This window comes from Protopterus annectens, chromosome 8.part0 (genome assembly GCF_019279795.1).
Source record: "Protopterus annectens isolate FY-2018-M chromosome 8.part0, PAN1.0, whole genome shotgun sequence".
Classification (NCBI taxonomy): Eukaryota; Metazoa; Chordata; order Ceratodontiformes; family Protopteridae; genus Protopterus; species Protopterus annectens.
Window position 1 is genome coordinate 498,547,415 of NC_056741.1, and position 27,086 is coordinate 498,574,500.

A 27,086-nucleotide genomic window follows, 5' to 3' on the forward strand; every position below is an offset into this window, starting at 1 on the left:
CAAAACCTTCTAAGTGTTATAACAAAACTCACTGCTCTATCAAAACTCTGCTATGCAATACTGCAACTAACTCATTCAGGGGATGTTGAAACAAATCACTACAACCTAGATTTGTGGATACTCCAACAAAACCAAGTCTGCTGCAATGTTGCTTTCAACCAGTATAATATGTTAATTATTTAAAATATAGTTTGAATTAATTCCAAACACAAAACCTGTTGTGAAGGCCTTGACTTAAGCATGCCCCAGATTTTAAAAATCTTTGCATCAAAGTCTTCAGTTATACTTTTTGTACTGCTGAACATAACTCTAAAAAATTGATTATTAAATATTATGGACTCCACTGGAATTCAGCTAGGCAATACTAGTGAAGAAAGATACTCACATGATTTCCAAAATTCTCTTTCACCTTTCAGAATCATGTTAAGCAAGTATCAAGAAAGTTCTACAGACTCAAAACTACCCTACAATGTACCCCATTTTATTATTCACAATGTCCATTGTACTCTAGGTATTAATATATTAATTCCCAGAATAGAACATGATTGGCCTATCACAGTGTCACTGTTATCCCACAATGCTAACATCATACAAAGAGCTGAAAACAAAGCAATTTGATTACAGCGTCTTTCCAGCAATACAGAACACCACTTTCTTTCTATACAAAAAGTCAAATGACTTTCAATTCTTGCCAGGTGAAACTATCTTTGAAAATCAATAGCATTCAAACTGCTTGACAAAGGGTATTGTCCTTTTCTTACAAATAAATTAAATTTCAAGAATAAATGTAATTTTTGAGAAACAATGACAGCCTCAAAATGAAAAGGCCAATTGTCTTCTGTGCCTGTGAAAGATCTTTTACTAAACTAGCTCCAGCATGCTAGAACAGCCTACCAAATAAATTACAATTTAAACAATCCAACTTTTCAGGAAAAAACTGCATCATCTTAAAGGAAAGTACAAATGTGCCTTCCTTCAAGATTTGAGAGTCTTATATAAAATCAGCAGTTACAACTAAATATTTTGCTCTACCTGCCATTGTTAATCATAGCTTACATTAACTAACTCACCTTATCTGAACTTTTTCCACACTCAGCTCTCTACATTTGATTGTTACAAGTTTGTAATCTATTTCTTTCACTATGCATAATGGCAGAATAGTAGCACATCTATATATATCTTTTGGATTTTGTACCATCCACATTCGTGATAATACCTGCAGCGTAATCACCAGTATCCTACTTTTGTATGGTATTTGCAGCTTATTTTCATTAGTAGGTGTGTCATCATTTTGTGTTTCCAATGTATATATTAATTAATTAATTTATTTATTTATTTATTCCAGTTTGGTGACCGGGGTAGTCCACTGGGCCCATGAGTGCCTGTTTTCAGTGGAGACCCTGGGAGAAAAGCTCCAATATAACATAAACATTAAAGATACAAAAATAAGTAAGTTACAAAAGTAAAGCACAGTTTACATGAATGTACATTCTGTATCAGGCTTAGTCGACAAAGATAATTTTGATGTATCTGGAAGGCTGTACTGTAGAGATTCATTTGAGAAATACCTTCATAACAATTGAAGTGTAGAAACATTATACATAACAATTGATTAAAGTAAGGAAACACTTTACATGCATTCATTTGACATAAGAAGCAATTTACAATATTTACAAAGTAGATATAGTATCTTGAGAAGCAATTACAGAGAGCTCGAGACAGCTCAGGGAAATAGTTGTTGGGATGTTAGAAAGATTAAGAGCCTAAGAGTAACACCTCCTTATGGCAGTTTTTAGAAAGAATTAGACATGGTGAAAGCAGGTGCATTTTCATTTGGAGTACAAGTAAGTGAAAAGCTGGGTTTTAAAGTTTTCTGAGTTAGTTATTGTCCTAAGAGTGGATGGGAGAGAATTCACTTTTTTGCCTAGTGAGAAAGAGAGGAGAAGATGGCCAGCAGGTCTTTTTGGTTTGTGGACAGTAATTAGGTTTTGATTTTCAAATCTAAGAGGTCTATTGGGGATGTAGGGGGGAAGGATGTTTGTTAGAGCTGGCCATATATTTGGGTAAAATACAAATCTGTGTGCTGTGGTAAGTTGGAGGTAGTCTAGGTAATTAGGGAGTTGTAGCCAGTTTAGAGAATTAAGGGTATGGCAGTGATGGGTGGAGATTTTGTTATAGCAGTTTTTCAGTTTAGAGGTGGTGGTGGTCAGGTTAGTTAGAAGGGGGGCTCTATATAACAGGAATGGAAGGAGATAAGTAGTAGCTAAAGTAAGTCTAGTAGAGTTTGAGAGAAAGAGGTTGTTCCTATAAAGCATTCCTAGCTTTTGGTGGGTTTTCTTTATATTTTGTTGGGATGTTGAACTTGAGATGTTCATCAATAGTAATGCCAAGAAGTTTTGCAAAGGCAACTACTTCAATGGGAGAGTTTGAATGTCTAAGGACTTTAAATTAATTTTTGTCAAAAGAGAAAGTCTTGGAGGGAGGGAATAGTAGAATTTTAGATTTATTTGCATTTAGAGACAGGTTTGGGTTTTAGTCAGTAGTTCAGGGAGGTTTGAGGCAGAGCAGACTATCGTAGCATCATCTGCATATTGAATAATCTTGGCATCAGGAATAGCAGAGTGAAGGTTATTGATAAAGATGTTAAAAAACATAGGTCCGAGGATGGACCCTTAAGGGCCGCCAGTTGGGGTAGGAAGAAAGGAGGAGGTGGTGCTCTTCCATTTGACTGTCTGAGATCTATCTGACAGGTAGCTAGAGAACCAGGATACAGTATTTGGTGCAAGATGTAGGTCTGAGAGATGATAGATAAGGTGTTTATGGGAACAGTGTCAAAAGCTTTAGAAAGGTCGAGAAGAACTGTGGAAACTAAATGTCCTGAATCTCGGGGTTGGTTAACAGTTTCTAAGAAGGAGAGTAGAGCAGTTATGGTGCTATGGCCAGGGCGGAAGCCATGCTGGGTAGATGTTAGGACTTGGTTTTGGGTTAGGAAAAGCATAAGTTGGAGATGGATACATTTTTCTAAGATTTTGGAGATTGGAGAGAGCAGAGCAATAGGCCGGAAGTTTGAGATGTCAGTATTTTTGCCACCTTTGTGGAGAGGAAGAATGTAGGCTGAACGCCATAGCTTGGGTACATATGTCTTTGATATGTCTATATATACCATTTATACAATATTTGTTATCATGATATGTTTATGTAGACCTTTTGTAAGTGTACTTATGCCAATTGGCCAAGGTAGTAGCTGAAATGGATTTTATAACATCTCACTCACTTTGTTAACAAACAAATCAATAAACAATGAAAATAAATAAACAACTAAATAAATAAATAAATACATACATACATAAATACGTTTGGTTACATACATATATACATACATACATACATAAACATTTCTGCCTTTAAAGAATAATAAAGTTAACACTAAATGTTGGAAAGATATCACTACTACTGTTAATATGTAATCAAAATAAAAACATGAGACTAAAACATTTAATTAATAACCTTCAAAATTAGCAAGCAATGAAATGCAATCTTTTTATTATAATATTAATGCACAACAGGATACACATTTCATTGTTGCTGGACATGAGGAAGAAGGTCAAGTTTAACAAAACAAAAATGCCATTTTTTTAGCTTCCATTCATGGATGAGCACAAAACAGCTTTGTTTACAAAGATCCTTCCCCAAAATCAACCCTTGCAACAAAATTTGTATGCAATTCAGTAGTTACCAAAGTAATCTGGTATGCAAATGCATGCATTTCAAAATTATGTGCACCTGATAAAACTGAGCTCATAAACAAAGGGATTTTACTGCATGAAAGTGAAACTAGAATTACCGTCATTTTCTTCCTTACTAAACATCTCTGTCTTATTTTCTGCTCAGCAATGCAATTCCATAGGTCATGTTCCCGCTATCATTTTAAAATTCTCTATTGATTCTGTATGATCATAGTGTCCAAAGCAAAATGTTTCATTTTCACTCAATAAAATCATTAACCATCTTTATTAATTCTAATGTGTACATATCCTTTTCCAGAAAAGCAGAAGAGGGATTTGTTCAAAAATATTAGCAAACATAACAAAAACTTGACTGAAATGCAGTGTTGCTTATGGGACTGGAAACTTGCAGTTTAGTTATATAGTTGCTGAGGAACTGGAACTTATCAAAGCATTAAAGCATAAATTATCTGCAAACAAGTTGCAGAAAGTATATGGTGATATGTTCAATGGCATTGGAAACTTAACATTTTCCAAGTCAAGTTACATATACAGTTCATGAAGACCTCTAAGTCAAATATAAAGAAAAGCACCTTTACATATAACAGACAGTGAAGCAAAAAGAACTTGAAGATGCAGACATTACCGACAGACTCAGCGGATCTATACACTGGGATTCATTAACAGTCATATACCAATACCAAGTAACTGAGAAGATGCAAAAAAGAGGCCCTTGGCAGCTGCTAAAAGTGTATAATCTTAAATGTAAAAGGTGCTAAAGATTTTATCCAACTAGACTTCACAGTAGGGACATTATGACTTTTACTAATAATGTGAGGGAATGAAGATGTGAGTATTTTTAGTATAAATATAATTGAATAGCCATTTCAGAATATGATACAGTAAATGTTGTAAGTAATGGTGAATCTTAGAGACATTTTGCTTATGAAACAATGGAGTTTTGAGCCTGGCAGTTGGTGCAGAGGTTATGGCTGTGGGCTGTAGTTCTTGTGATACAGAATTTGACTCCCTCAGACCTTACTTACTACTGTGTGATCTTGAGAATGACACTTAACTAGATATTATTCTTAGGTGTCCCCTGAAAAGGGACTGCGTGTCCAGTAGACATAACTGGTTAACAAACAATATTATTATTATTACAAGATGAGCATGACTTTAGGTTGAAAGCACTATTTCCGAGGCTGGAGGAAAATGAGCTAACAAAAACTAACCAAAACTTCTTCTTCTTTCTAACTCCCAGACAGTACAAGTTTGGAATCATTAAGCACAATACTGAATTTTATGGGTTTATATTTTCAAACCAAATACTACCTTGTAATCAAAGTGGATAAAAACAATCAAAATGTATCACTACTACTGTCATTAGACACTTATGGGGCATATGAAATTTTAATGCTTGGTTTACAAAGAATGCTTCTACCAGTATTAAATCAAGCAGAATGTTAAGAATTAAAAGCTAATCATGACTATGGATGCCAACACATGACAAATCCTTATTAAAGTTAAAAACTGCTAAGTATTAAAGAAGGCTGCAGCTTACATGGATCCAAGCAAATAAACTGAATTTATACCAAATACTATCTCAAATGGATCTAGGTATCATACTGACAAAAAAGTATTATGATTATTACAAAGACTTCTCATCCTGCAGACATTGAAAATAAGAACAAAGACAAAACTCTTGACATTTTATTAGCATAAAACCAGTAGGAATGTGAGATACTAGTTAGAAACACATATAAAAACTGACAAAATGATGGAAAATACAAACACATTATCAAAGAAGCAGTGTAGAATCTGTAGATTTTAATTACATAAACCACAAAATTCAACCACACAAGGTAATTTATTTTGCTTTTTTAATGGGAAATGTAAAATCTGTTTCTTTTTTATTTAAATTACTGGTGGCACTAGTATGCTGGTTATGTAGTGCAGTTTTCTGTGAACTAGATAACTTCAAAATCAGATCTGATGAGGGGGATTCACAAAATTGTGTGAAGGGGTAAATCAGGCATTAAAATGGAAGTACTCCTCCAAAATAGGGGCAGCTGAGAAAACTGTTGAAAACCGATAATGTACACAAGAAAAGTTTTGACAGACACAGGAAATATTGGTAACAGAATGGAAAAGAGGTGTTGGCAATATTATGAAGTAGTGAAAATTCAGTATTTATTTGAATGGACACAATAGGTCTGCCTCATTGGCTTGAGACACTCTTTGCTGCCATTCATTCTCACTGGCAAGTGTTCTAATCCTAAAAAGTCCGATTCCTATGCATTACCACTAAAGCTAACTCTCCCTCCAAAAACCCTGATCCTAACCCTCAAAATAACTCCTTAAACCTAAACTCCCTCTCCCGATGCTAACCCTAACAATGAGCCAACTCCTGATTGCTCTTTAAACCTAAAATACCTCACCCCTCCCCCTAACCTACTGCTAACTCCAGGTCATTGCCTACATATAAAATCCCCTTCCCCTCCCTAAGCCTAAAGCCTCCCTAACCATTTTCCTTTCCCACCTACAAGTTCCATATAACGAGCAATTCATTGCTGGTGACTGCTGTAGCAGCTGTGGCCTGAACTAACGTTTGAGTTTGAGTAGCTGCTTGCTAGTCGGGGAATCAGCCACTCAAGCCCCTGGCTGTAAGATCCTGGATTTCAAGCAGCTTAAGCTCGAGCAGTTGTTGTAAGGATACCAACACAATTATACCCATATAGCCAATTCCAAGGCACTAGAAATTATTTACAATAATCTTTGATCAAACCTATTTCTAAGGATAAACAGATCTCATTTAACATTACATTCCTAGCCTTTGATGTTTAGAAAAGGAGATGAAAATCCAATTGATTAGATGTCTAGACACCCTAACAAAAGTGAACAAGTAAATAACAGGAGACTAAAGGTGGCAGAGTAATACATTCATTTTATTGCACAGCATGCATTCAAGCAAAGAACAACAATGAACCTGGTTTGCAGGAAGCAATGAATTATCCCATGTAAAGATATAGTAAAAAATATTACTGACAACTTACCACGTTTCTGCATAAGGAAACTTTATTAAACGGCAGTATTATTTTAGTTTCTTCTGATAGTAAATTGATTCTGAGAGGAATAAGGAAACTATTACTTAAATATCTACAAAGTAGAACTTTACAAGCTGCACAAGAAACACAGAAACACAAGAAATGTCAAATGCAAATCCATTGATAAAAAGATAGTATAGTTTTTCCATTGTCAAGTCTATATATATAGTTAATGCTTTAAATTCACCTAATTCCCCAAGCCAGCATGCAAAGCAAAAGTTTAGTTCTTGTTAATATGTGAGAACTGCCAACATACCCACAGGCAGATCGCAATGCAGATTTCAATTGAACTGCACCTAAAATAATGTCATTGTATAATAGCAATAACCCACGTCTGGGTGTGGGTAATGAAAGATTTACCCACTATTGTCTTTATTTGGCCACTCAGGCTTTGTCCTCGTGACCAAACCACACCAACTGTGGGTAAATCTAGCATTACCCACACCCAGACGTGGGTTATTGCTTAATTATACAATAACCCCCATTAATATTCCAAAATGTGCACGCTGATTGGCCAGTGTGCCCATTGTAAATCCTGTCACCCGGACTTTTTTCCATTGGTATAAAGTCCTCAAAATATTTTTTTAAACAAAAAAAAAAAAAAACAACGGAGCAATGGAGACTTTCTTTTCTCCATTGCTTCCGTTTGTAAGCATTGATATATTTGGTATGCATGGGATGCAAGTTCCATACACATGCTCAGTACATCAAAACAGGGAAGCAGTATGCCACAACAAGCAGAAGAACAGTAATGCACCACTTACTTTCCCAAGCACTGATGTACTGGCTATGCATGGGAATGCAAGTTCCAAATGCATGCGCAGTACATCAGATATGGCAAGGAGGAGATAGCCAGAGGTAGAAGGACAGCACAGCGCTGTTATACAAGGACATTATTTAAGAAATGTAAGTATTTTTTTTCTAAAATAATGTCATTGTATAATAGCAATAACCCACATCTGTGTGTGGGTAATGCTAGATTTACCCACTGTTGTCTTTGTTTGGCCACTCAGGCTTCACCCTTGTGACCAAACCACACTCACCATGGGTAAATCTAGCATTACCCACACCCAGATGTGGGTTATTGCTTAATTATACAATAACCACCATTAATATTCCAAAATGTGCATGCTGATTGGCCAGTGTGCCCATTGTAAATCCTACAATATACCAATGGAAAAAAGGTCCGGTCACCCGGACTTTTTTCTGTTGGTATAAAGTCCTCAAAATATTTTTTTTAAACAAACAAAAAAAAATGGAGCAATGGAGAATTTCTTGTCTCCATTGCTTCCGTTTGTAAGCATTGATGTTTTGGGTATGAGTGGGACGCAAGGCCCGTACTAATGCTCGGTACATCAAAACAGGGAAGCAGTATACCACAACCAGTGGAAGAACAGTAATGTGCCGTTATACAAAGACATTATTTAAGAAAAGTAAGTATTTTTTTTTTAAATAATGTCATTGTATAATAGCAATAACTGACTCTGTAGTTGTGGTATATTGAAATTTACCCATGGCTGGCTGTATTTAATCACTCGGGCTTCGCCCTCATGATTAAACCACACCAACCATTGGTAAATCTTTAATATACCACAACACGTCATTGGTTATTGCTTTAATATAATATAATATAATATAGTATAGTATAGTATAGTATAGTATAGTATAGTATAGTATAGTATAATAGAATAGAATAGAATAGAATAGAACACTAAGTGGCCTGAAAAGGAATCATGCATTAAAGCACACATCTATAGAACAAGTACATTATGAAGAGCGTGTCTGAGGACTGAAGTAAGAATTCAAGTGTCTGGATGTATCTGAGGTTGTCAGCACTCTATCCCCAAGAAAACATTTTGGATTATTACAATGAGTGTAATACAAACTGCTAGGTACCATGGCTTAGCAGTCTGAGGTGTGATAAATCTAACATTACAGTTTCAGGCACCTGAGCAGGGATGTCAGAGGCCAATGAATATGGTGGCATTGTGCAAGAAGAGAAGGATAAACAACATCCGCATGAGGGAAACCAGTGAGAGAGTGTAAAACATGCACTTGCAGTAAGGCAATATCTGGTATATATAAAACTATGTACCACAACACATTATGTGACAACAGCACACCAATAAATAAGATGTTCATGCAGAGACTGAAGCTAAGACATTCACACTGTTGGGTATTCTGACGTGTTCATTCTAAATACCAGTTGTGTCAGGGGTAACTAGCATTTATTCCACATTTCACTGGTTATGAATGGCAAATGTATCTTTATCTGAAGAAGTACAAGGGTATATGCAAGGCAGATATAAACAAACATATACTGTAAGTGTCATGTTCATGGGTCTCAGGATATAAGCAAACACTGCAGTACTGTGGGCTGTGGTACATTGCTTGGAAACTTTCACAGTGTAGTCTATCCTCAGCATACCCTCTTCTAATAACCGGAACAGCAAGCTTATCTGCATGGGTCTGTTATAACACAGGGTGGTTAGGTTAGGACTCTCAGTGTGTGAATGTGGGGCTGAAGTGAACAATCCAACTCCACATCTCCATGACTGTCCATAATATGGCATGCCTGAAATCAGCATGTGTCTACATGACATACAGGCCATGGCCTGACTCAATGTCCCTTACCAGAGCAACAGCAGCAGGTCTTGGAGTACCATGCAATAACCAGGCCACTACTACATGTCTGTGGCAGGTATTGCATGAACAAGTTAAGCCATGAACACCAAGTGCCAAGGCTGTGAGGTATCTCTTCTTCTTCTTCTTTTGACTTTTCCCGGTAAGGGGTCGCCACAGCGGATCACCAGTCCGCTCATGATTGGCAGTAGAGTTTTACGGTGTCGAGTTATGTATTGTGAGATGGCAGCTAATCCTTCCTAATCATCTTCTTATTGTGGCTTCTTTCAGGCCAATTATGCATGGCTGTCTGGGTCCAGGGCACTATACTGTAAGCCTCCAGTTATGAGTGAAGAGGTACCACTATTTCAATCCAGAAGGAACCAGCACACAGTAGGAGCAATAATACTTCCTGTTTATTGAAGGTGACTGCACACAACAGTGAAAGTAAAAACTATTAAAACAAAACAATTCTCATAACTACAAACGGATCAAGTGCTTTCATCCACCAACATGTGGACTTCATCAGAATCAATTAAAAGGTTTAATTAAACCTATTTAAACACTTTTTGGCGCCGTTTCTAATATTCCATTTAAAGAAATAGCTCACAAGGAAACAGTCAATATTTACTTAAAAAATTCATTTGTTCACCATTACATTTTAAATATAATTTGTGCTCGCTACAAATCTTATACTATCTAAATACTTAAATGTCCTATTTTCATAATATAATTACTCTTTTGAATGTGCTGTCATGGATTTATCTTATATATAATAGTGTATCTGACGTTCCATTCACTGAAATAACGTGAATACATGCGCTTGTAGACTAATGCTGTTAATCATTAATCTAATTTTTGTATATAGAATAATATAATAATACATTAGTAAATATGTGGTGAAAAATCCATAAAGATATTCATAAAAATATTCATAAAAATATTATTAAAAATGTTTTTTATAAAAAATTTGTGATAATTAAAATGATTAACTTTTATATATTAATAAACAAATTGTGATTAAATACACATATAATAAATACTTCAAAAAAACAATAATTGATAATCAATTAAAAATATTGCTTATGACTACCCCACTAATATGAATTCTATATTCCACTGTATCTTGTTGTGACTGGCTTTGTATAAAATGCATATAATACAAAAAAATAAAAATATATGTAAAATGTGAACCATAATATATAAAAATACATAAAATACTTGGTTCTGTCAACTATAAATAAACTGCATGAGTCATCACATAATAAATACCAAAATAATAAAAATACCATTAAAACATAATGAAAATAATAAAATGTTACTGTTCTACCTAATATAGTCCGGATACTCGATTATTCAAGAACACTATGTAAGCTTATCCTATTGTTCTATTTATAGAAAAGGTTTTAATGTAATATAGTCGTTTGCTCCTACTGCATGCTGGTTCCTTCTGGATTGAAATAGTGGTATTTATGAGTGAAGAGGTCTTTATGATCTGGCTGGGGATCGGACTGCACCAACTCATTGAGAGGTAATGGCACTTGTTGTGTCCCTGGAAATGTCTGATCTCTACATCCTTCTGTTCTACAATGCTTTATTCCATTATACAATGCCTTCAGTCCAGTTCTTTCTAAATGCTGCTAACTGCTCACCATTAATAGGACACATGTTTTTGGACAGCGGCATTATTTCCGGGCCCTATTTCTACATGTTCCTTCCCAGTGGAATTACTGGAAAGAGAATCCTTCTGAATCACATGACAGGTCACCATACATGCAAGTGAAGCAGCAGAGCCAAACACTGAATCCTATGTATCATTGCCTTCATCCTGTATCTATACTGCACCATTCCTGTTGATCTTCAGTGTCATTACCTCTTCCAAGGTGTTACGGAGCTATCAGTCTGGTCAGCATAACATGCAACAGATGCTTTATGATGTGCGACATCCGAGAGGTAGCCATCACTGTAATAAAAGCAGTAGTAAATGTATGTTTAGCATTTATCCTAACAGTAAATATGCATTGTCAAATGAAGTGAAAATCAACAGTTACATGAAATCCGAAAAAAGGTGTGCCCACTTTACAGCCTCTGTGTCCCAAGTAACACCTCTGATGGTTACATAGTGACATGCATAGACATGTGTTCACCTATCTAAATGTGACCCAATAACTTTAATTCAATAATACCTAATACACACATTTATCATACCTACTCTAACAGGAAGCCTGCTTCTGATTCAAAACAATGATTGGGTTTGCAGTGCCATAGCATTTGGAATTTTTACATTGGCATTGGATATCTGACAGGTTATGGTAGGGGATTGGGGATGTCAGTTGATAACAAGCATCATACCATAGTCAGAGTTTCATTCCCTCTTTCTATGACTTGTAGATAATGTGACTCTGTACAAGTCACTTAACTAGACAGTAATTCTGGGCCTGCCATGAAAAAGAGACATTTGCATCCAGTAGTCCTTTGCTATAGGTGGTTATCAAATGTAGGAAGTATTCCACCAGTATTTCAGAAATGGTACTGCTATTGTTACATGGCAGACAGGCCATAAGCCTACAGTACCAATATTAGCCTACAGGTGGAGGTGTACTACTTAGTTTGGTGCTGGAGATGACTGCAGACATGTAAGGCAGTATCACTTCATAAACAGTCCCTTTATACAAGGGGGACTATTGACTATTTTTCAAGGAACTTTTTTTTTTTTGAACACGGCCCCACAGCAAGCCAACACTGAACTGTCAAGCTTAATAATACATACATTACAAAGTCTTCCATGTCTACATGCAGTATTATTGATGAAATGTAGGACATCCAGCTTTGGGTGATTTCTGCATTTATAAATGATCTTGGCAGCTAGTGGATAAAATGACCAGGAATAGGCAATAAGATTCATTTAAACTGAATGCTTCAGAATCTCATTACCTAGTCTTGGTGCAGTGGGTATTCTTCAGAAGTGCAAACATGGTGTAGTATCAGTTATAGGATCACAGGAAGTTACTAGGCTATTGGCCCTGAGGCCCTTATAAGCCTAACTAATTTAGCCCATGTATAGACAAATCAGCATCCGATGCCTCTGTTCAGCAGGGACATGGGTGGAATCCCAGGGATGAATTTTCTATTTCCTATCTAGTTATCCAGTTTGAGCTTATAAAGGGGTAAAGAAGTACTCTGCTTGATGTGTGCAGGGAGTCTATTCCACAGATGAGGGAGTCTATTCCACAGATGAGGGAGTCTCTGGGACACAAATCTGTCCCGTGAACAAGTCCTATTGATGTCACAGACCAGGTTGTGGCCACATATGTGGGTTACTCAAGTGGAGCTTGACTTGCGGATATGCAGCAATCCCATCAAGGTGGGTTCCAAGATCGCCTTGAATGTCAGACAGAGGTCACCTCTGAGGCATCTGTATGAAACAGAGTAGAGGGATAGGACTTTTAGCCTATCTGTGTATGGTAGATTTTTGAGGTCCTGGATTCTCCTAGTGAAGAACCCCTGTGGTCTCTCCAGCTGCTGTATGTGCATTGCGAGGTATCTGCTAAATGGAGCAATGTACTCAATAATAGGCCTTATAAGGGAAGAATACAGGGATGTTATGACCTCCTTGTCCCTGGATGAAATACCCTTACTTATGAGGTGAGCCATGTAGAAAGCTTTCTGTACAATGGAAACAACATGGTGGTCAAAAGTCAGGTTGCTATCAATCTGGGTGCCCAAATCCCTCATGACTGATTGTGTTCTTAGGACATTGTTATTTACATGATAATATGTGGGGAAATTATTCTCCTCAAAGGGGATGATGATGCATTTTTTGGCATTCAGCTTGAGGCCATGTTTCTGGCACCAGTCATTTGTTTGGGTGAGACCCTCTTGGAGGACATCCACATCACTTGGGGAACTGATGACAGTGCCCAGCTTGCAGTCATCTGCAAACTTGGTCAGCCATAGCCCACTGGCTTTGGCCTGCACCTCAGAAAAGTATATCCCAAATAACAGAGGCCCTGAGACTGAATCCTGGGGTATGCCACTCGATACAGGTCTACTGCTTGAGGTGTCTTCCCCTACTTTGACTAGGTGGGTTCTATCAGTGACCCAGTTTGCTACTCATCTGGTAACATATGGATTGATGCCTAGTTGAGAGAGTTTATCTGTTATGCCCAAATGGGGAATAGTGTTGAAGGCTTTGGCCAGGTCAAGGTAGGCAGTATGCACTGCCTTCCCCTTGTCCATGGCTTTGGTGACTGTCTCAAAAACGTTGACCAAATTTAACAGATATGACCTACCCTTGATGAAGCTAAACTATGTGGGATCAAGTGTTTGGAGGTTGCTAATGTCCTTGTTAATGAGATCCATGATAATCTGTTCCATGGCCTTGCATATCAGGCTAGTTAGGCTGATGACACTATAATTTCCTGGATTGGTGGACACTTCACCTTTGTGTAAAGGGACGACAGTGGCTGTCCTTCACTCAGCTGGGACAAAGACATTAGTCAGGCTTTGATTGAATAGGGAGCCTAATGGTGCTGCAAGTTCTGCAAGTTCCTGCCTGAGTTCATGTAGGATGCAGCTTGGGATGTTATCGGGTCCCATGGAGGCTGTATTTTTTCCCTTTGAGAGAGCAGTGATGACCTGATCCCTAGATGTAATGGGAAAGGGGCAGGCACTGGGAATGTCCTGATTTACTGATGGAGGGAACAGAGGAGTGAAATTTTCACTGAACCTGTCAGACTTAGACATATACTGTCTCTGGTATGACATTATACTAGGAAAGGTGAAGCTGGGATTTCCATTCAGGGAAGCACTGCAGGATGATTATGACCTTCACAACACTATTCCAGTCCATTTAGAATTCTGCCCATGGATACACACCACTGGTATGCAAGACAGCTAGACATATGCTGATGTTCAGTGGATTCAAGCTTAATGATTTACAGTGCTTAAGTCCACCATTAGGATATGGTATTATGATAAATAACTATATAAGCATATATAAGCATGTAAATAAACATATGTGCACAAGTATGTGAGCGTTTGTCTGTCTATCTAGCTATCTAGTTATCTAAATATTTTTGTTTCATAGCAAAAACTGGAATAAAATTAGTTTGTTTATTTTTTATTTATTTTTTTGTTCACTATGACCCCTTTCTGACCACTGAGCCTCTTTCCCAGCTGCTCCACTGACTTATTTGTTCCCAAGAGTCCTCAGCTCCTGGGGCTACCAGCAAATGCACTGGAAACAGTTCTGGTATCCATGTGGAGGAACAGAAGTTCTTATAATTTTATCCTGCTGTTTCTCTGTGCATGCCTAGTGATGTAGTGTGGGACTGCCACTCTATTGTCTCTCCAATCTTCCTAGAGGAGCTTTGACAGAGGATGAGCTGCTCCCCTCCCACTCTGCCAAAAGTGAACAAGCTCAGCCCCCTCATTCTTCTTCTGCCTCAAGTCAACTCCTCACTATTGGAACCACTAGTCAGCTCTCAGCTACCAGAGCCATAGCAATGGCTGTATTCCCCTGTGTAACAAGGAAGAACTTATTGTCATGTAACCCCTACCATCTCCTAGTAATACTGCAGTTACATGATATTGAACTTTGTAATAATATGCTTTAAACAACCTTGCAATGTCTGATTTTCTCCAAGACTACAAGATGTAGAATATTACATAAAAACTGACTGAACTATGATGCTATCCTTTTTATAGTGCCTATGTGGTTGATGTACTGCTTCACTGTTATAATATGGTATACTGCAATTCTATTTCAGTGCATGATTTAGAATTTAACTTATAAATAAATTCAGCAGCTTGGAAAGAGGTTGCTGTTTTCCAGATCAGAATACTTTAATTTTATAACAACATGTACATCTCACCAAAGGGATGCTCCTCGCTAATCATGTATAACAATCTTTTTGATGGTATACATGAACATAACAAGACAGCTTACATCTGTTGCTACAGCATACACTGTATGCATATAGTCCTTTGATGACATGTGAGATGTTGCATATTATACGTGCAATTGTTTAGTCTGAATTCGGTATGCTGCACTTTCCAACAGCTTCATCATATTACATTTCCTTGTGGCTTCTTGGACTGGATCCAGCTTATAGTGGGTTTAATTGCAGACTTCCTTGTAATTCTGATGTTAGTGAATGCCAGTGAAAATGTTAGCTTTTGTGCTGCAAATATTAACTTATACAGTGGATCTGCACTTATGCAGTGCTTCCACATGATTTAACTGTTAAAATTCTCTGTTTTATTGCATGCATGCAATGACGGGTGCTATAAATAGCACAGCACCATATACAGGCAGTCTATTATACTTCAAGCACTTAGTGCAACACCTTTGATCTGTCACACATTTGCCTAACAAACTTCACATCAAATCACTTTACTTTGTCTTGTATTAACAAAAGATGATTGAAAATAACGTAATGCCCAAAATACTGATGACATAATGTTTGGAAATTATTGCAAAAAAAAAGTTTCATAAAAGATGATTGCAATAACGTGATGCCCAAAATACTGATGACATAATGTTTGGAAATTATTGCAAAAAGAAAAAAAAAGTATTCTGAATGCATTTAGAGTCAATTCCCTAAACACCCTTTGAATTACAAAACATTAAATGTTTAGAAGACTAGAAGTGTTACTTAAATTACTAAGTCCACCTCCTGTATTGTAGATATACATTTTATAACTTATCCCAAGTTGCAGAGATAGTACAACAACTGGACAAGACTAGTATTGTAGCAGAATACTCACCTTCACTCTGTCCAATTTGAATATGCAGCTGAACAAACAACAAGGTGAATTACGTTTATTTTATTTATTAATTTATTTGCTTTTTTTTAGTACCAGACTGATCCATCTAGAACTATTTCAGCAAGTATGAAAACAGCACATATAAGCAACTATTACACAAATAAACAAAAATCTGTGTCAAGAAATAACACAGATGACAAATGAATTTAGTAGTTTTACTATATTGATTCAATAGGCAAATCACATATTACAAGACAATCAAATGAAAAGTTACTAATTAAATCAGATGAATATAGTGAGGTAAAAAGCTTGCAACGGTGAGAGAACAAATGCTAAAGATCAAGAATGCACATCTGTATTTGGATAATAACAATAATAATATAGCAGTAACTGATGACGTCGGTGTGGTGTATTAAGATTTACCCACGGTTGGTGTGGTTTAATCATGAGGGCGAAGTCCAAGTGATTAAATAAAGCCAACTGTGGGTAAATCTTAATATACCGTACCACGGAGTCGGTTATTGCTATTATTCAATGACATTATTTAAGAAAAAAATGACCTACTTTTCTTAAAAAAGGTCTTTGTATAATGGCACCATGGTTTCCTTCTGCTTCTGCTACATATCCTGTTGCTTTTTTTGATGTACTGCACATGCGTATGGGACTTGCGTTCCCACCATACCCAGTACTTCAGTGGTTTGGAAAGGAAGCAATAGAGAAAAGAAAGTCTCTGTCACTCCTTTTTTATTTTCTTTTTCTTTTTTTTTTTTAACTAAAAAAATAAAGTTTCAGACAGTTTAGCGGTAGGAGAGAGACAGAATGGAGGAAATACAAGGAAAATTAGGAATGTGTCTTTAATTTCGAATAACGTACCCGATCTTCCTAGTATTTTCTTAGTACTGTCTCTCTCATATGTCTGGAGTCCAGATTTCTGATTTTATTTATTTATTTTTGTTAAAAAAATGAAAAGTTACAGAATATACCAAATGGAAAAACATCTGGGCGACAGGACCTTTTCCCATTGGTATATGCTTTGATTTACAACGGGCATGTTAATTAGGCTGATCAATCAGCATGCTCATTTTCGAATATTAATGGCCAGTCATTGTATAATAATATTTTTTTCACATAAAACTGAATGCTGCATTACTTCATTAATGTTGGGATGCAACCTTATTGACTTTGGCAAATTAGTAAATTTATGCTACTGGACTGACTGTGCCAGTTATTTCTTATGAGTTGAGATAAAGGGAATGTTGAATATTTTGCCCCTGATATCAGATTTCCCTGTTACAGAGAATAACATATTATTGCACTCCAGAGTGTGGTTATCAATGAAACCCTAAATGATTTCTCAATGGGTGAGTTCCTTGATTATTTCTCTTTTGACAAATGCTCTCTCTCAGGATACATCATCCTTAGTCCCACTGGGAGAATGCCTTCCTTCTATATAGGAGGTTGCAAACAGCAGAATCAAGCAGAAGTGAAAACTTTGTTATAAGAGGTTCAGCGTTATGCAAGTGATATGCTTTGCAAACAGAAATATTATTTTACATTTCCTTTTTCTGTAGTTATTGCTATATGTGTCACTCATTAAGGTGTTTTCCTCCCAGACACAAGGTGCAGGGTTTGAGTCTCACCTTGTAATGCTTGACTAGGCATAAAAAGACCCCATGGGGTTCTTAGCCTAGTAATCACCTGTGAAGTCATTGCAAACTTAAAGAAGGCAAGCCATATTATTGTACTGCCTTAATGTCAGTACATATTCTAATTCTAAAGTCCCTGCTGTTTTAAAATGATGTGTGCCTTGATTTTGTCAGACTGTGGTCAGGAGTACATTTGAGCACTGGTCTCGTTTAACAAAAGGGAAACATCATACCATACTGATTTTGCTTTGAAACTGCATGTTTTAACTGTATTCTATCCAAAAACAAAATATGATAGCCTTTAATAATTAGTTTCAGACCAAAAGCTGAGGCTGTCTAATATCTAAGGAAGTATGTCTAGCTGGGACACAAGCTACAATGAAAGTGAGTTGAAAGGGGATAACCAGACAGAGCCACAACTCTATCAGCCGTCTGCAGCTGTTACCATAATTCAGGCCACTGTGATGATTTTCACAATAGCTGCAGATATTATTGGTAACATTCTAATAATCCTCTCTGTCTTACAAAACAAGAAGCTCCATACTCCTGGTAAGTATGCAGTTATTATTATGCTGTTTACTCAGTTTATTTATACATGTGTTGCCACAAGGGGGACAGGTTTTAGAAACTTAAACAGTAGTTTACTGTGATCCTGGATTTGTTGTACGTTATTACCTGTAGTAACTCATATCTGTTTTCCAATTGAGTTAGGAGGGTATAAGCATATTTCAAACTAAAATCTGGTTTGCATACACTTATTAATGATCTTTTAGCTGCACAGGCCACTTAATAAACCTGAAAGTTATCCGCTATATTCTTTGATTTTAAGTACCACACTAAAATGAGATGATTTTATTAATTGGAGACTTAGTTCTGAAGAAGAGCCTGCAACAGAAAAAGTGAGCAAGGATATGAATTATGGTAAGCAGATACATTGTGTACATATGTATATATATATATATATATATATATATATATATATATATATATATATATATATAATAAGTGCCCGATTGTACGATGCTTGACTTCGCAAAAGTATGGTATTTAAAAGTACTCACCACTGAGATGGAATTATGCATAGCTATACACTGTGAGCTGTTATTCTACAAGAAAGATTACTGACACAGTTGTATTAATCTGACAAATTGTGTTTATTGATATATGGTTTGTCATTTTATGACTCTGGATGAACTATTTAAAAGGCTTAAAATTCTAAAAATGTGTACAGTGCCTCAATTTTGTTTTCCTTTGCATTTAGCTATTCTTATTTCTGTGTCATATTGTTAGTCTCTGTGCATATATCTGAAATCTCAGTTTTTTTACTCACTTCTGTTTGAGTGTTCCTCGAAGAATGAAATTCAAATTTAAAACTGTATGAAGCAATTTCATGTAGCCAGCTGTAATGTAACCCATGTAAACTGACAAAACCTAATGTAAACCTACTTCTTTATTAAAAATGTAACTGCATAACATTTGACTTAATAAAAACATTATAATGGACTTACTAAATTTTCCAACTATGTGAACCTAAACTATATCCTATTTGAAGCATATAACTTAAGTTTACTTGCACTTTTTATTGTCTCTGAGATCAGGACATGGCTGAAAAGGTTCTCTGGACAAGTCTACCTACCTGGTTAGCAAATATTAACTAAATAATTCAATGAATACACATATAAATAAATCTGTAAATAAAGAGTGTAATATATATATATATATATATATATATATATATATATATATATATATATATATATATACTATTATTCCTAGCCATGCCTCCTGCATTCACATGATAGCAACACAAGCAAATAGAAAACCTAGAAATGGGAACTGCAACATTTCTAAAATCTTTTATATTAATGGCAAATAATCCAAGTGAATTAGAGATATGAATTAACACAGAAGTAGTCTATTGATTTATACTTAAATTAATGATAATACTAACTTTTAAATCCATTGTTTATTACTTTGCTTTTATAAAAATGTTCATCAGAGGTCCACAAGCATGCATTCCAGGAGACCATTAAAGAGCTTAGCCCAAGTTCTCAACTGACCCAAAAGCACTGGTCTAGTTAAGTGACTTACTCAAAGTCACACAATAGGTAAATGTATATACTAGTTGTTAACTTTCACCTATACTCATCTGTACATATCATTTGTTTGCTAACCTTTACAATTATTGGTATTACTAGTTTGCTTTGTGATTATTTGCTTGAATCTTGAAGTTGTTCTATATTTTTTTTACTGTTTGTATGTTATGTGTTATTATACTGTGGGTCTTTTCTCCCCGGGCCTGTGTTCTCTTGGACTTTCCTGGTAAACAAATGCCAATAAATAAATAAGTAAATAAATAAATCAATCAATAAATGAAGACCAATGGAATCAAACTGTGAATCACAGGAAGTAGCTTGTTAATACTTCACAGCCTTAATCTTCTTAGTCACCTGCAAACTGTGAATTGCAAAGCTAAATAATGAAACAAAAACTTGTATAACTAAATTAAAACACACACATGCGCACACACACACACACACACACACACACACACACACACAGACAAACACTCACACAAACACACACACACACACACACACACACACACACACACACACACACACACACACACACACACACACACACACACACAGACTTGTACTTTTCTAGGACTTCTCCACTCCCTTGCACCATCATCTTAGTAACTGGTACTAACCCTATCATTTCCCCTCCCCCCAAACCCTTGCTACAACTTACCTTACAAAAAAACCTTCTTGTGACATTGCCACTGGGAAAGATACACTCAGACACACAAATACACACTAACAACACTACATTTATGCCTTTACCTAAACCTGATCCTAACCCTAAAATATACACACACTCAAACACAAACATGGAAAACTATCCTCTCACCTACCCTAACTCTCACTGTCAAACACACACACAGACACTCTTACACCCTCCAACCCCACTCGTCTGTCACAAGGAAAAAGACATTGACATCCTGACTGTTTGGTTATCTATACGATTGACATAAAACACCACTGCTAGCATTTGTCAACTAAACAGACAGTCAACAAAATGCAGAGTAACCATATAATTATGTGTATGCTGGAGTGGAAGATAGAAGCAAGTAAAGGTTAATGTAGGGTGAAAGGAATATGAGAAAGATGAGAAAATATGGGAAAAGGGAGGATACTTCATGGGTATTACAACAGAAAAAGAAGGAGTCCACATAGATGCTTGAGTCCCAGCTGCTTGAAGTCCAGTAACTCACAGCCAGGGAACGAAATGGATGTAACCCCCTTCCAACCATCTGCTCACAGTTGAACTCAAATGTGATGTTTCCTAACAGATGGATGCAAGCAAGTGCTTGCCAAGGACCAGGTAAATGGGGAAGGGGAGGAGAGCTAGGAGGGTGCTGTTAGGTTTAGGGGGAGTGGAGTATGGATTTTAGGGTTAGGGATGTGGATGGAGATTTTAGGTTTAGGGAGCAATTGTGAATGGGAGCAGGAAAAGGGGTTTTAAGTTTTGGGAGTGACTGGAACATTAGAGTTAGGGAGGGGAAGGGGTAGAGGACTTTATGTTTAAGGAGTGGTCAGCAGTTTAAGGTTAGGGGGAGAGGGAGGATATTTTAGATTTAGGGAGGGATGGGGAACTTCAGAGTTATTCACTGGATGGGAGTTTTGAGGGTTAGGATCAGGATATTGGTAGAGGTAGCATCACAAGAGACATGTCAGTGGGGGTTAGAGCACTTGTCAAAATAAGCAAGTGGCAGTGAGGACGTGTCTTAAGAAAATGAGTCCTCAGTACATGTAGTAGACATAAAATGAGGGCTACAGGGAGGAGAATAGGTTTATATTTTGCTACTTTTTGTATAGTACTAACAGGGTTTTTTTAATTCATTTTAATTTTACATTGGATAGGAAAGGCATTGCAATAAGTAGGTGCTTCCATCTTTACCTAGAAGGATTCACATATATATGTGTATATGGAAGAGTGGTAGAGTTGAGAAACTATGGTTAGCTCTTGAGGGTAATTAAGAAGGGCTTAGGTTATAGTTAGTCAATCTTTTAATTTATGTCACAAAAAAGGGGGATGCTCTTTAAGTTTAACATTTTACTCATTTGGGAGGAAAGGAATAGCATTCTCCTTTGTGTAATTGACAACAATTTTTAATTCTGAAGGACTTTACAGTAAAACTCTCTTTTGGAGGCCAGCAGGATGGGCCTACAGATATCTTAGCTGTAGTTAGGAATGTTATCAGATGCTTCTTGGAATAATGATTAGGAGCTTATCATTTATTCTAATACAGTTGTCTAAAATACAACTATTTCAGCAACTTAACTGTGCTTTATAGGAAAATATTTACTGGAAAATAGTACAGAAAAACTTATGGCAGCATGTACAGAAGCCGTGTGGTGCAGTTGTTGTAACATAATACTATATTTTATGTAGGCTCATTTTTTTTAAGTTTATAACTAATCAGATGTGGAGCTGATATAAAAGCATGAAAAAACAGATGTAACAAAGACTTTAATGCACTATATCTAATCTAAAATAATAAAAAATGCATTAAAAAGCTGTTGAATTTGGTTGACAAAGTGTAACTGAGAAAAAGAGGACAAAGGGTCATTAAATTACATTACACTATGCTATTTTGTATCACATCAAATTACGTTATCTACTTTGCTCTTTATGTGCATTTCCTCTATCCCTCCCTTCACTTTGGTCCTCTAGGCATTCATTCTGTACATGCCATTTTGTAAGCCCATCCTTTTGATCCAGAAACTTAGCAAAGAATCATTTTGGTGAATTCAAAGAATCCATATCCATGGAGTATCTGCTGATTGTGCCCTTTCTTTCCTCTGTGCTTTTTTGTGCCACATATTCAGTTATTACATTTTATCTTAAACCAAATAACTCACATGGCAATTCTACTTATTTTATACCTGTCTTTGATTTTGGTAAATGCTAGACTACTTGCTGAAATATTGACTAATGCATGGATAACATTGTCCACACACATTATGCTTAATGACTAAATTGATTTTGTAAAGAGTAGTTCAAGTGTTGATCATGTTATAGTTTCAACTAGACTAAATGTGTGAGCGGACAGTACTGTGATTGGTATTTGTTGATCACCAAAGTGTTCTGTGGGGGGCTTTGAGAAATGTGTCAATTCATTTGACAGTCGCTCAAAGAAATATTGAGATATATTAATCTACCAGATACCTTTTAGAGCAATAATGGCAAAACATCCAGATTACAAGTTATATCTAATATTATGAGGGTATCAGTAGTCCTAGATGCTATTTTCTTAAACAAGGAAAGGGTGGCTATATCACAAGTTATATCCAGCTGTATCTGGCAATGGCCACCTGGCAATCATAGCTAGGATAGAGCCATTTAGTCAACTGCATCTTTCTTGAACTGAGACATTTTGCCAGGCTGAGTTGAATAGCACTGACATGCTTAAGAACATTGTAATGACAGTGCAACTTCTGCAAAAGGGTTCTATGCAGATACCTCATTTGCCTAATGTGTGACCTTGAGTAAGTCACGTAACCATACAGCACTTAGGGACAAATGGGAATTTGGGTTAGGTTCCTTAAAGGTACCCTGGACCTAGTAACTTACTTTGTAACAATTATTTATTAGAAAGAGGAAGCTTGTAAGTGCTTGACGTTTTATATCCAAGCTATAACCCCTATCCTAAATTAGTGGCATTAAAACCTGTTAAATATGTTGGGAAGTATGGCTAGGATTAAAAATGCCCTGTTGGGTCATTACCTAGTAATCATCTATGAACCTATATTAGATATTCAGAAAGATAACATCAGTTTCTGTGCAATATATAAGAAGCAAGTAAGATCCAATATGCCTGTCTAACTGGAGATGTTCATTAATACTAGATGAATGGGGTCTATATTAGCAAATTGAAATGTCACTTACCTGAACACCTAACGACTGACACATAATCATCAAACTACAAAAACTACAAATGGCCATTTAAGCAAATGGGGATAAAATCGCTTGGCCGTAGTTGGGAACTTACCCTTTTCTCCACTGTAGAGTGATCTCAGAGTTGGCATATTTAGTTAGGGGTGTGTGCAGGGCAAAGCCCCCCATTTCTGTAGGGTTTGACAGTGTCTTTGGGTTTTGGTTGGCCAAGCGATTTTTTCCCCTAGGAAAAAATTCACTTACGTGGCCTTTTGTAGTTTTTGTAGTTTGATGATTATATGTCGATCATTACATGTTCAGGTTAAGTGACATTTCGAATTGCTAATATAAACCAAATGAATGAGCAATAACAAGGAAGGACTTTATGCAAACTGGAAAGTTTAGGGTAACCAAGGGATTTAAAGGAAAATGTGTCACAATAGTCAATGTCATCAGACTTAATGTTTTAAAGTACATTTCTAAATATGAGAAGAGATTAGTCATATACTATAAGGATAACAGACATATTACAATTACTTTCTTATGAAAGCCCTGTTAGTTATGGTTGACAATGAAACTATGATAATAATTTCAACAGGAAAAATGATATTGTTTATTAATTATTTGCTTCAATTTTAGATTATTTCACACAAACAGGACAAGTAGGAAAACATTATACTTTGAAACCAAACTTGAAGAAAGCAAATTGCTGAACAAGATCACCCACCTCAGTGTGAATAAAAGGCATTTAGATTTGACCTGTTCAATAACAGAGGCTTAAATATTAAGGATGAATTGTAATTTGATTTATTTGTTGATAACATTTACCAAGTAAAAAATATAGTAATAAGGTCTGTTTTTAAAAATTAATGTAATCAATTAATAATTATAAGCTAATAAGCCTGCTGAATGTAAATTATTGTAGTAACTAGTGTTGCAATTATTTAATTTAGAATTCAGGGGGACAACTACAAATGTGTGTTAAAATGTTTGCTTCCAGGGAAGATTTACCGATATTTATTGTTTGTGTAGTGGATAATCTCAACTAACAATTGTTTACAGATGGATGTTATATGCATCAGTGCTTCCATTGCTGTGGATCAAAGATATGCTCCTGATTCAGATGATGATTTACTGAGAACTTCCAAACACCTTAATTATCTGGCAGTTTGATTAACAACATAGCTTTTGGTGTATACACATTGATGGATAGTAAGGATAATGAAAATTGTTAGTCAAGTAGAACCTCAGGGTATACTTGAAGTGTGTACCTCTCTAGTATCCGCTTGTCAGGTACTTATCTTGATAAATCTGTATAATATTCCATGTAAAAAGTAAGACATGGCATGCAAAAAGCTAATATCTGTAAGACTTTAATTTAAAGCTGAACAAAATAAATACATACATACAACAAAACCCTTTTTCCCCTTACAGAAAAAATCTGTAATAATTTCATTATGATTCAATTCATAAATAAGACAAAGGATGAGGGTATTTCTACATACAGGACTCCAACAGTAAGATTCTTTCACACAACCTCAAAACTAATCATATGTTAAGAAAAGCATTTTGGTTATTTTTCTAAGATCAAGTGTAATGTAACCATTAGCAAATGAAAAGGGCATAAGTTTTTTTTTCTAGTAAAAATGTGACTAAATTTTGTTAGCAGCCAATGACATAACTTCACTATCCTCCCAGTGGATGTTCAAGGTAAGATAAGGCCTCTAAATTGACCGTACCTGTGTCACACTGTCTGAAATATCCTATATAAATAAATAGTTGTTTATAAACAATATATAAAAATGTCTTTAAAGTTCTTGATCAAATAGAATTAGATTTAAGGGACGGAGATGTTACTACATTACTAAAGTACAAGGAATTAAGAAGGCAGATAGATTCAAATGTGGGACATTTACCAGGGTTAAATGGCTTTTTATAATATTATATTCTTGTTAAATTTAAAGCAGCAGTATTTCAAAAGAAATAGTATGTTTTATAATAATGAGTTTGTGATTTTAAATGTTTATGTATATTGATACACTATGATGAGTTTTAGAAATAATTTAAATAGTCATGTGGCTATTTATATTTTGTTCTGAGGAAGTCTTTGGCTAAGACAAAATGTTATTTAAACTTTGAACAAAGGCAAGCCTTAATTAATTTGAAAAATGTAAAACATGGTTTTATGGTGGTAATGAAAAGTGATATGTATCATTATGAAATTAAAACTATGTTAAATGGTGATATCTTTTACAGTAAGGTAACATATTTATTAATGAAAGTTATAAGAAGGTGGGTTCTAAATATTCTGGACATGTTGGAATGAGGTCTGCTAGACAGCAATGTTTACAGATTTTTATCTGTACCTTATCTTAGAATTAGTATTCTGTTCAGTATCCCTAAGGTACACAAAAGCATAGAAGACCTGTCCTTTAGACTCCAATGTAATGGGAGTAGGATCCAAAACAGAATATATGTCCATATATGAAGAAAGGAGAATTAAATGTTTGATGGAAGAAATATCTTCCTAAACTAAGGTCTCCTTGGATTTCTTAAGAAAACTTGCAATAGTCAAAAATACTTTTTTAAGGATTATGGTATTTTGTTGGCAACTACAGATGCAGTATCATTATATAAATAGATTCCACACAAATTAGGGTAGAACATGGGGAATAAATATCAGCAGAAATTTTTAAGATTCGCTTATGTTACCTTACAGCAATCTACTTCATTTTTTTGGATGTCAAGATAGCGTTGTATAAGAATAACAAGATCATAAATTCAGAAAAGTGCAAAAAAGTTACATTTAAAAATAATTATTTTCACTTTTGGAGCCATCAACCCATGTAAGTGAAGAAAAATGTTATGAAGGGCAAATAGGGCATCAAGGCTTACAACTAATAAAAATAAGTTTATGCAAGAATATGACTATGAGAATTTTTTACTTTTGCAGAGAGGTTTCAGGGAAACATTTAATAATGGTATTATAAAAATTTGAACAAATAGAAGCAATTCATCTGAATGTATACTGCTATTACCTTATACACCAGACAGTTGTTGTTTGTCTTTTGTCTTTTCCTGGTAAGGGGTCCCCACAGTGGAACTGCGGTCTGCTAATGATTGGCAGTAGATTTTTACGAAACACCGAGGTGCCAGCTCGATGCTCAACCTTCAACAAAGGCACATCCATTTACACATGCATGTCTTTTGAATGCTACACAACTGTGGAGAGGACATACAGACTCCACACAGACAGTGATAATATAAAAAAA

At 35.8% G+C, this 27,086-nt stretch overlaps 1 protein-coding gene across 1 annotated transcript in view; it reads left to right on the forward strand.

The window, feature by feature from the left end:
* The window catches only part of LOC122808262, a 116,569-nt gene that overhangs the window by 42,802 nt on the left and 46,681 nt on the right, over positions 1-27,086 (forward strand). The window contains exon 3 of the mRNA XM_044079225.1: positions 18,217-18,417. Within this exon, the coding sequence (XP_043935160.1) occupies positions 18,217-18,417 (201 nt within the window). The remainder of the gene's footprint in view (positions 1-18,216; positions 18,418-27,086) is intronic.